At 40.4% G+C, this 12,100-nt stretch overlaps 1 protein-coding gene across 6 annotated transcripts in view; it reads left to right on the top strand.

Moving 5' to 3' along the window:
- The window catches only part of LOC132405281 (F-box/WD repeat-containing protein 11), a 309,413-nt gene that overhangs the window by 206,513 nt on the left and 90,800 nt on the right, over positions 1 to 12,100 (top strand). For all 6 annotated transcript variants that reach the window (XR_009515793.1, XR_009515794.1, XR_009515792.1 and 3 more), the window contains one exon: positions 11,001 to 11,111. Coding sequence is in view for 3 of the 6 variants with exons in the window: in XM_059989965.1 (XP_059845948.1) it covers positions 11,001 to 11,111 (111 nt within the window). In the remaining 3 variants the exon portion in view is untranslated. The remainder of the gene's footprint in view (positions 1 to 11,000; positions 11,112 to 12,100) is intronic.

The raw sequence follows: 12,100 nt of genomic DNA, 5'->3' as shown, positions 1-12,100 counted from the left end.
TCATTTCCCATCAATGAAACAGAAACACTGCGGGCAGCAGGTCCCGAGCTCAGCTGGCTCCCGAGGTCCGCTGGGTCCTAAGGACCACCGAATTAAATAACCCAGGTCTGCACTAAGACAGGTTAAATGGGACGAGTGGCAGCTGTGCTGGGTTTGGGTATTTGATCCTCCACAATATTCTGTGCGGGAATTTAAACTGGAGGTGGCAGTATTTTTTTTACAAGGTCGAGTTACGAGCTCTACATCAACCTGGCATGGATGGTACGGGAGTCACTGGACCAACATCAACCTGGCACGGGAGCGGTCTGTCACTAAATCGAACTCAGGAACCTCCGTTCTCCAGCCCCGGCGTTGATCTCACTGTGCCACCAGCCGACTGGAATGGGGGGCAGGGGTGGGGTCAGGGTGAATCTTACTAAGAAAAATTTAAACCAAATACAAAGCTAAACACTCAATGCAGTGTCAACGGAAACAACTTAAAATGGCAAAAGGCATTCTCCTTCCTCGGTTCGTAAATACAAGTTGTCCGTAAGTCGGACGTTTGTAATTTCAATGAATAATTCAATGAATTATTTCTGCTAATTTCAATGATACATTGACAGATAAATACAGATGGCTAAGGACAAAGTAAAATTCATTTATTTTAATGTCAATGGGCTATTAAATCCAATCAAACATAATAGAATTTTATCCAAAATGAAAAAAGAACAAGCCCCTGTAGTATATTTACAGGAAACTCATTTAAGTAATAATGAGCATAGAAATCTAAAGAGAATGGGCATCACTGATTTGTTTTTCTCCTCATATAAATCAGGACATAGGAGAGGAGTTACTATTCTTTTCTCAAGTAAGCTAAATTTTGGAAAGGTATTCAAAAAGGGATATATTCTGGTAAGGGGGAAAATAGATGGAAATTTTCTCCTCATATAATTCAGGACATAGGAGAGGAGTTACTATTCTTTTCTCAAGTAAGCTAAATTTTGGAAAAGTATTCAAAAAGGGATATATTCTGGTAAGGGGGAAAATAGATGGAAATTCAGTTACTCTATTGAATATATACCCACCCCCAGGAAGTGATATTGGTTTCTTTCAGAAAATTAGGAAACAGAAGGTCTCCTGATATGTGGGGGAGACTTAAATTTACAATTACAACCAAAGTTAGACTGTTCCAATAGAAAAACCTATGAAACAAAATCCTTACATAAGAATGTTAATACACTTTTTGAGGATGTTGGTTTAATTGATATATGGAGGGACCTTTTTCCCGACAGAAGGGATTATACTCATTATTCTGCTCCCCATTCTGTATATACAAGAATAGACTATTTCATAACATTTGGAAAAAACAAAATAAACACCTGTGGAATTGGGACAATAGATGCAAGTGACCATGCACCTATATATTTATCTGTTGATTTTGACCTACAACCAAAGAATACTATTTGGAAACTAAATTCAAGTCTACTCAATGATCTGTACTTTAAGGAACAAATTAAAAAAGAAATTGGTCTCTACTTAGAATTCAATGATAATGGAGAGGTTTCACCTTCCAGTTTATGGGATACTCTGAAGGCTGTCTTAAGAGGGAAAATTATAGAGATATCTTCATATAAGAAAAAAATAAGGAATAAAACATTAGAGGAATTAAAAAATAGGCTGATGGAACTAGAGAAAAAACACAAATTGAATTTGGCACAGGATACGTTAGGGGAAATTAAAAAAAATTGGAATAAAGTTAATAGTTTGACTATGCAAGAAATCAAGAAAAAAAATGTTTCTGAAACAGAGACATTATGAAAGTGGATCTAAGTCTATCAAAATACTGGTGTGGAAACTGCAAAAAAAAGATAGCAGAAAATACAATTCATAGAATTAGGGATCCAAGAACAAAAATGATAAAAAAAAAGAAGCTAGGTGAAATTCAAGAAGCTTTTGAAGTGTTTTACGAAACTCTATATTCCAAAGTTCCAGGTGGAAAAATAACCCAAATTAACACCTTCCTGAATTCTCCAGAGTTACCCACTTTAAGTGAAGAGCAAAATAGAACGATGACTGGTGACATAAGTGAAGTTGAATTAAAAGCTGCAATTAGTAGGCTTAAATTAAACAAGTCACCAGGATCAGATTGGGTATATGCCAGAGTGGTACAAAGAATTTAAAAATGAGTTAATTCCTGTTTTACGCACACACTGAACTGGGCTCTGAAAAAGGCACAAATGCCACCCAGTTGGAAGGAAGCGATAATCTCAGCTATACCGAAAGAAGGCAAGGATAAAATGGAATGCGGGTCATTTAGACCAACATCCGTTCTTAATGTAGATTATAGATTATTTACCTCCATTGTGGCCAAACGATTAGAGTAGTTTCTACCCATACTGATACGTAACGATCATATAACCATTTAACCATATAACAATTACAGTACAGAAACAGGCCATCTCGGCCCTTCTAGTCTGTGCCGATGCTTACACTCACCTAGTCCCACTGGCCTGCACTCAGCCTATAACCCTCCATTCCTTTCCTGTCCATATACCTATCCAATTTTACTTTAAATGACAATACTGAACTTGCCTCTACCACTTCTACTGGAAGCTTGTTCCACACAGCTACCACTCTCTGAGTAAAGAAATTCCCCCTAGTGTTACTCTTAAACTTTTGCCCCCTAACTCTCAACTCATGTCCTCTTGTTTGAATCTCCCCAACTTTCAATGGTAAAGGGCTATCTACATCAACTCGATCTATCCCCCTCATTATTTTAAATACTTCTATCAAGTCCCATCTCAACCTACTATGTTCCAAAGAATAAAGACCTAACTTGTTCAGCCTTTCCCTGTAACTTAGGTGCTGCAGCCCAGGTAACATTCTAGTAAATCTTCTCTTTACTCTCTCTATTTTGTTGACATATTTCCTATAATTCTGTGACCAGAACTGTACACAGTACTCCAAATTCGGCCTTACCAATGCCTTGTACAATTTTAACATTACATCCCAACTCCTATACTCAATGTTCTGATTTATAAAGACCAGCATACCAAAAGCTTTCTTCACCGCCCTATCCACATGAGATTCCACCTTCAGGGTACTATGCACCATTATTCCTAGATCACTCTGTTCTACTTCAAAACCCTACCATTTACATTGTATGTCCGATTTGGATTATTCCTACCAAAATGTAGCACCTCACACTTATCAGCATTAAACTCCATCTGCCATCGTTCAGCCCACTCTTCTAACTGGCCTAAATCTCTCTGCAAACTTTGAAAACCTACTTCATTATCCACAACACCACCTACCTTAGTATCACATGCATACTTACTAATCCAATTTACCACCCCATCATCCAGATCATTAATGTATATGACAAACAACATTGGACCCAATACAGTTCCCTGAGGCACACCACTAGTCACCGGCCTCCAACCTGACAAACAGTTATCCACCACTACTCTCTGGCATCTCCCATCTAGCCAGGTTTTATATGACAACGCCAAAGACAAGACAATATACGAAGGACACTTCACATTATGGATCATACACAAAAAAATAAATTCGAAGCAATAGTGATAAGTGTGGAAGCTGAAAAGGCAATTGATTCGATTAATTGGAATTTTATTTACAGAGTTTTACAGAGATTTGGTATCCAAGACACAATTATTAAAACTATACAGACACTATATAACAACCCTACTACTAGGATTAAAATCAATGGATATTTAGTCTTACCCTAGAATGGGGCACGAGACAGGGTTGTGCATGGTCACCGCTACTCTTCGCATTATATCTGGAACCATTAGCTCAATACATCAGACAAAATGAAGATATCAGGGGAGTTACTATTAAAGGGACAGAGCATAAATTGGCTTGTTATGCTGATTACATTTTGATCTATCTAGGGCAACCAACATACTCTTTACCTAAATTGACGCAATCCTTTGTACAATATGGTCAGTTATCAGGATACAAGATCAACATATATAAAACCCAATTACTTTCATATAACTATAGCCCACCAAGAGAAATTGAAAGTAGATATACCTGGGCATGGCAAACAGTCTTTCAAATATTTGAGCATCATTATGCCAAAAAATTTGGCAAAATTATCAGAACATAATTATCAGCCTTTATACAAAAAAATTAAGGAAGATGTGGCAAGATGGAAACTGATTCCTTTTTTTTAGTCTTAGTTCAAGGATTGAATCTATTAAAATGAATATACTGCCCAGACTGTTATATCTCTTTCAGACCCTACCAATAGAGATTAATCAAAATCAATTCAATGAATGGAACAAGATGTTATCAAGGTATATTTGGCAAGGTAAAAGGCCTAGAGTTCATCTCAAAACTTTGCAATTAGCAAAGGAAAAGGGGGGATACCTTCTCTTAGAGATTATTATTTTGCAGCATAGTTGAGAGCTGTGATATGTTGGTGCAACCCATCATATGTTGCTCAATGGGAAAACATTGAGGAGCGGGTACTTCCCATCCCCATATGAGCAATTTTGGCTGATTGTACCTGCAAAGGTACATAAATACTATTGATAACCCATGGGTGAAATTGACTCTTAAAATATGGAAAACAACTATAAAAGAATATAATCTAGAGGGAGATATCGCAATTCTTAAATAGAAACATAGAAAATAGGTGCAGGAATAGGCCATTCAGCCCTTCGAGCCTGCACCGCCATTCAATATGATCATGGCTGATCATCCAACTCAGAACCCTGTACCTGCTTTCTCTCCATTCCCCCTGATCCCTTTAGCCATATCTAACTTCCTCTTAAATATAGCCAATGAACCGGCCTCAACTGTTTCCTGTGGCAGAGAATTCCACAGATTCACCACTCCCTCTGTGAAGAAGAGTTTCCTCATCTCGGTCCTAAAAGGCTTCCCCTTTATCCTTAAACTGTGACCCCTCGTTCTGGACTTCCCCAACATCAGAAACAATCTTCCTGCATCTAGCCTATCCAATCCCTTTAGAATTATACACGTTTCAATAAGATCCCCCCTCAATCTTCTAAATTCCAGTGAGTATAAGCCTAGTCGATCCAGTCTTTCTTCATATGAAAGTCCTGCCATCCCAGGAATCAATCTGGTGAACCTTCTCTGTACTCCCTCTATGACAAGAATGTCTTTCCTCAGATTAGGGGACCAAAACTGCACACAATATTCTAGGTGCGGTCTCACCAAGGCCTTGTACAACTGCAGTAGAACCTCCCTGCTCCTGTACTCAAATTCTTTTGCTATGAATGCCAACATACCATTTGCCTTTTTCACCGCCTGCTGTACCTGCATGCCCACCTTCAGTGACTGGTGTACAGTGACACCCAGGTCTTGTTGCATCTCCGTTTTTCCTAATCAGCCACCGTTCAGATAATATTCTGTTTTCCTGTTCTTGCAACCAAAGTGGATAACCTCATATTTATCCACATTAAATTGCATCTGCCATGAATTTGCCCACTCACCTACCCTATCCAAGTCACCCTGCATCCTCTTAGCATCCTCCTCACAGCTAACACCGCCGCCCAGCTTCGTGTCATCCACAAACTCGGAGATGCTGCATTTAATTCCCTCGTCTAAATCATTAATATATATTGTAAACAACTGGGGTCCCAGCACTGAGCCTTGCGGTACCCCACTAGTCACTGCCTGCCATTCTGAAAAGGTCCCGTTTACTCCCACTCTTTGCTTCCTGTCAGCCAACCAATTCTCTATCCACATCAATACCATACACCCAATACCGTGTGCTTCAAGTTTGCACACTAATCTCCTGTGTGGGACCTTGTCAAAAGCCTTTTAAAAATCTAAATATACCACATCCACTGGCTCTCCCCTATCCACTCTACTAGTTACATCTTCAAAAAATTCTCTAAGATTCGTCAGACATGATTTTCCTTTCACAAATCCATGCTGACTTTGTCTGATGATTTCATCTCTTTCCAAATGTGCTGTTATCACATCTTTGATAACCGACACTAGCATTTTCCCCACCACCGATGTCAGACTATAATTCCCCGGTTTCTCTCTCCCTCCTTTTTTAAAAAGTGGGGTTACATTAGCCACCCTCCAATCCTCAGGAACTAATCCAGAATCTAAGGAGTTTTGAAAATTTATCACTAATGCATCCACTATTTCTTGGGCTACTTCCTTAAGCACTCTGGGATGCAGACCATCTGGCCCTGGGGATTTATCTGCCTTTAATCCCTTCAATTTACCTAACACCACTTCCCTGCTAACATGTATTTCACTCAGTTCCTCCATCTCACTAGACCCTCGGTCCCTTACTATTTCCAGAAGATTATTTATGTCCTCCTTAGAGAAGACAAAACCAAAGTAGTTATTCAATTGGTCTGCCATGTCTTTGTTCCCTATGATCAATTCACCTGTTACTGACTGTAAAGGACCTACATTTGTCTTGACCAATCTTTTTCTTTTCATGTAACTATAAAAGCTTTTACAGTCAGTTTTTATGTTCCTTGCCAGCTTTCTCTCATAATCTTTTTTCCCTTTCCTAACTAAGCCCTTTGTCCTCCTCTGTTGCACTCTGAATTTCTCCCAGTTCTCGGGTGTGCCGCTTTTTTTTTGCAAATTTATATGTTTCTTCTCTGGACTTGATACTATCCCTAATTTCCCTTGTCAGCCACGGGTGCACTACCTTGCTTGGTTTATTCTTTTGCCAAACTGGGATGAACAATTGTTGTAGTTCATCCATGCAATCTTTAAATGCTTGCCATTGCATATCCACAGTCAACCCTTTAAGTATCATTTGCCAGTCTATCTTAGCTAATTCACGTCTCATACCTTCAAAGTTACCCTTCTTTAAGTTCAGAACCTTTGTTTCTGAATTAACTATGTCACTCTCCATCTTAATGAAGAATTCCACCATATTATGGTCACTCTTACCCAAGGGGCCTCGCACGACAAGATTGCTAACTAATCCTTCCTCATTGCTCAATACCCAGTCTAGAATGGCCTGCTGTCTAGTTGGTTCCTCGACATGTTGGTTCAGAAAACTATCCCGCATACATTCTAAGAAATCCTTTTCCTCAGCACCCTTCCCGATTTGGTTCACCCAATCTATATGTAGATTGAAGTCACCCATTATAACTACTGTTCCTTTATAGCACGCATTTCTAATTTCCTGTTTAATGCTAACCCTAACCTCACTACTACTGTTAGGTGGCCTGTACACAACTCCCACCAGCGTCTTCTGCCCCTTAGTGTTATGCAGCTCTACCCATATCGATTCCATATTCTCCAGGCTAATGTCCTTCCTTTCTATTGCATTAATCTCCTCTCTATCCAGGAATGCTACCCCACCTCCTTTTCTTTCCTGTCTATCCCTCCTGAATATTCAATATCCCTGGATGTTGAGCTCCCATCCTTGGTCACCCTGGAGCCATGTCTCTGTGATCCCAACTATATCATATTCATTAATAACTATCTGCACATTCAATTCATCCACCTTGTTACGAATGCTCCTCGCATTGACACACAAAGCCTTCAGGCTTGTTTTTACAACACTCTTAGCCCTTATACAATTATGTTGAAAAGTGGCCCTTTTTGCTTTTTGCCCTGGATTTGCCTGCCTGCCACTATTACTTTTCACCTTACTGCTTTTTGCTTCTACCCTCATTTTACACCCCTCAGTCTCTCTGCACTTGTTCTCATCCCCCTGCCACATTAGTTTAAAGCCTCCTGAACAGCAGTAGCAAACGCTCCCCCTAGGACATTGGTTCCAGTCCAGCCCAGGTGCAGACCGTCCCGTTTATACCGGCCCCACCACCCCCAGAACTGGTTCCAATGCCCCAGAAATTTGTATCCCTCCCCCTTGCACCAATTTTCAAGCCACGTATTCATCTGAAATATCCTCCTATTTCTACTCTAACTAGCACGTGGCACAGGTAGTAATCCAGAGATTATTACCTTTGTGGTCCTACTTTTTAGTTTATCTCCTAACTCCCTAAATTCACCTTGTAGGACCTCATCACGTTTTTTTTTACCTATATCATTGGTACCTATGTGTACCACGACCACTGGCTGTTCACCCTCCCACTCCAGAATGTCCTGCAGCCACTCAGAGACATCCTTGACCCTTGCACCAGGGAGGCAACATACCATCCTGGAGTCTCGTTTGTGGCCCCAGAAACGCCTACCTATTCCCCTTACAATCGAATCCCCTAAAACTATAGCTCTTCCACTCCATTTCCTTCCCTTCTGTGCCGCAGAGCCACCCATGGTGCAATGAACTCGGCTGCTGCTGCCTTCCCCTGTTGAGACATCTCCCCCAACAGTCTCCTAAACAGTATATCTGTTTAGGAGGGAGATGACCTCAGGGGATTCCTGCACTACCTACCTACTGCTACGCTGTCTAGTGGCCACCCCTTCCCTTTCTGCCTTTGTAGCCTTTACCTGCGCTGTGGCCAACTCACTGAATGTGCTATTCACGACTTTCTCAGCATCGTCGATGCTCCACTATGAATCCAATCACAGCTCCAGACGCTCAATGCAGTCTGCCTGAAGCTGCAGTTGGACACACTTCCTGCACACAGAGTCGTCAGGGACACTGGAAGTATCCTTGATTTCGCACCTGCTGCAGGATGAACAAACCACGGGGCCGATCTCAGCTGCCATGACCTACCCAATACTTGCCTCAATTTTTGAAACTTTCTCCTTTGAAAAGAACTTACCCGGCCTTAACTCACTTGGAGTGAAGCTCGTCCTCAGCCTCTTCTCATCGAAGCCTCTGGAGTCAAAGCCTCAAATCTCCACTCCTTCACTGGCCGCTCCGCTTCAGCTACCCCTCTATTTATTTGTTTGAGCTTTTCAAACTGCTTGGTCACCTGACCTCGATTGCCTAATCAGCTGCTTTCTGCTGAGTCTGAGCTATTCAAATCTTGATTGACTTTATTGCAGTCCAACTGCCAAAACTGCCAGAATCGCTCGAGTCAAAGCCTCAAATCTCCACTCCTTCACTGGCCCACTCACTCACTGGCTGCTTTCCAGTGTGCATATGACTCAGATTTTACACTGAATAAACTGGATGCTAGATTTAAGGACCGGACAGCTAAAGGAATAAAAGTTCTTTGCAACATAATGAAAGAAGGAACACTTCAGTTTTGAAATGCTTAAAGAGAAACGCATTAGAAAACAAGATTTTTATCAGTATTTATAGATGCGACAATATGTTAATAGGATGCTTAAAAATGTAACCAAGGCAAGTACATGCTTGATACAGCTATTTAGAAAAGCATAATTCAGATAACGGTAGTAGAATTATTTCAAGCACGTATAAGGGTTTGTCAAATCTTAAAGCACATTTGACTTCATACATTGGTCAAGACAAACGTAGGTCCTTTACAGTCAGAAACAGGTGAATTGATCATAGGGAACAAAGACAAGACAGACCAGTTGAATAACTACTTTGGTTCTGTCTTCACTAAGGAGGACATAAATAATCTTCCAGAGGGCCGAGATGGCCTGTTTTCGTGCTGTGATTGTTATATGGTTATATGGTTAAATAGTAAGGGACTGAGGGTCTAGTGAGATGGAGGAACTGAGGGAAATACATGTGAGTAGGGAAGTGGTGTTAGGTAAATTGAAGGGATTAAAGGCAGATAAATCCCGAGGGCCAGATGGTCTGCATCCCAGAGTGCTTAAGGAAGTAGCCCAAGAAATAGTGGATGCATTAGTGATAACTTTTCAAAATTCCTTAGATTCTGGATTAGTTCCTGAGGATTGGAGGGTGGCTAACGTGACCCCACTTTTTAAAAATGGAGGGAGAGTGAAACCGGGGAATTATAGACCAGTTAGTCTGACATTGGTGGTGGGGAAAATGCTAGAGTCGGTTATCAAAGGTGTGATAACAGCACATTTGGAAAGAGAGTGGTGAATCTTCACACGGAGAGAGGTGAATCTGTGGAATTCTCTGCCACAGGAAATAGTTGAGACCAGTTCATTGGCTATAATTAAGAGGAAGTTAGATATGGCTCTTGTGGCTAAAGGGATCAGGGGGTATGGAGAGAAAATAGGTACAGGGTTCTGAGTTGGATGATCAGCCATGATCATACTGAATGGTGGTGCAGGCTCGAAGGGCCGAATGGCCTACTCCTGCACCTATTTTCTATGTTTCTATTAAAACAAAATGGGAGACGGAAGGAGGGATAATTATGTCTGAGGAAGAATGGACAATAATATGGAGGTATCAATGGAAGTGTACCAATTCACAGAAATGGAGGGAATTCGGAAGGAAAAACTTTATAATAGATACTTTATTACACCCTCTCAGAGATCCCATTATGATAGTAACCTCCCTGTTTGCTGGAGAAATTCTGGAAATCAAAATGTAAATCATTATCATATTTTTTGGGACGGCCCAGACTATTGGAGGGGAATGCACATTACCCTACAAGACATATTTAAATGTGAAATACCTTTAGAGAGTAAGACCATATATTTTGGGTATACACCTCAAGAATGGTTGAAAAGAGATAAATATTTAATGAATATACTATTGGTGGCTGGTAAAAAGACTCTTACTAGGAAATGGTTATCACAGGAGAGCCCAACTTTAAATGCATGGATGGAAATTACAATGGATATTTACAAAATGGAGAAGATAACAGCATCAGGTAATCATAAGCTGGAACAATTTGATTCATACTGGGAAAAATGGTTTAACTACATAATGCCTCATAGGCCTGATTTTATTCTCACAAATCAATGAATATGTTCTAAAACAAAAAGATCACTCCCTACTTATACATAGTTTTTTCCTTTTGCTTGTTTTTTCTTTCCACTCTTTTCTATAGCTGTATACCTCAGATAAATACTATGTGGAGATTTGTGACATATATGATTATATGATATATATGTACAATGTCTGAAATACATCTTATGGAAATATTTGGTGATGAACTTCAATTAAAAAAAATAAATTACAAAAAAAATGAAATATGTTAAAATGCTGAAATTGTTTGTGATCTTGGTCTTTTTTGTTGCAGGTTATGGGACATAGAATGTGGTGCCTGTCTACGAGTCTTAGAAGGACATGAAGAGTTAGTTCGATGTATTCGATTTGATAACAAAAGGATCGTGAGTGGAGCTTATGATGGGTATGTAATCAAATAGTAAGCACTAATTGTGGAGTATGGAAAGAAAAGGGTTCTTGATGTTGGGGATGTACCAGACTGCTATATGGGCATGAGAGGTTTTTTTTTGAAAAGTGGATACTGTGGTTAGAAGGTGACGTTTAGCTTACCTCAAGACTCTTGCAAGTTGGTTTCGATTTAGATTTCTATTATTCACTGTTTTTTGCAGTTTGCTTTTTCTGTAACTGAAAATTCATTAAGTGGCTGCTGCTTATTAAGATAGAAACATAGAAAACCTACAACACAATATAGCCCCTTGGGCCAAAAATGCTGTGCCGAACATGTACTTACTTTAGAAATTACCTGGAGTTACCCATAGCCCTCTCTTTTTCTAAGCTCCACGTACCTATCCAAGAGTCTCTTAAAAGACCTATTGTATCTGCCTCCATCACCATCACTGGCAACCTATTCCATACACTCAGCACTCACTCTGTAAAAAAGAACTTAACCCTGTCATCTCCTCCGTACCTACTTCCAAGCATTTTAAAACTGCTCTCTTGTGTTAGCCATCTCAGCCCTGGGAAAAAGCCTCTGACTATCCACACAATCAATGCCTCTTAGCATCTTGTACACCTCTATCAAATCACCTCTCATCCTCTGTTGCTCCAAGGAGAAAAGGCCAAGTTCCCTCAACCTACTCTCGTAAAGCATGCTCTCCAATCCAGGCAACATCCTTGTAAATCTCCTCTTCACCCTTTCTATAGTTTCCACATCCTTCCTGTAGTGAGGCATCCAGAACTGAGCACAGTACTCCAAATGGGGACTGACCAGGGTCCTATATAGCTGTAACATTATCTCTTGGCTTTTGAACTCAACCCCACAGTTGATGAAGACCAATACACCATATACCACCTTAACCACACAGTCAACCGGTGCAGTAGCTTTCGGTGTCCAATGGACTTGGCCCCCAAGTTCCCTCTGATCCTCCACACTGCCAAAAGTCTTACCATTAA

The sequence above is a fragment of the Hypanus sabinus genome, chromosome 15, assembly GCF_030144855.1.
Source record: "Hypanus sabinus isolate sHypSab1 chromosome 15, sHypSab1.hap1, whole genome shotgun sequence".
Lineage (NCBI taxonomy): Eukaryota > Metazoa > Chordata > Chondrichthyes > Myliobatiformes > Dasyatidae > Hypanus > Hypanus sabinus.
This window is presented reverse-complemented; position numbering and strand designations above follow the sequence as displayed.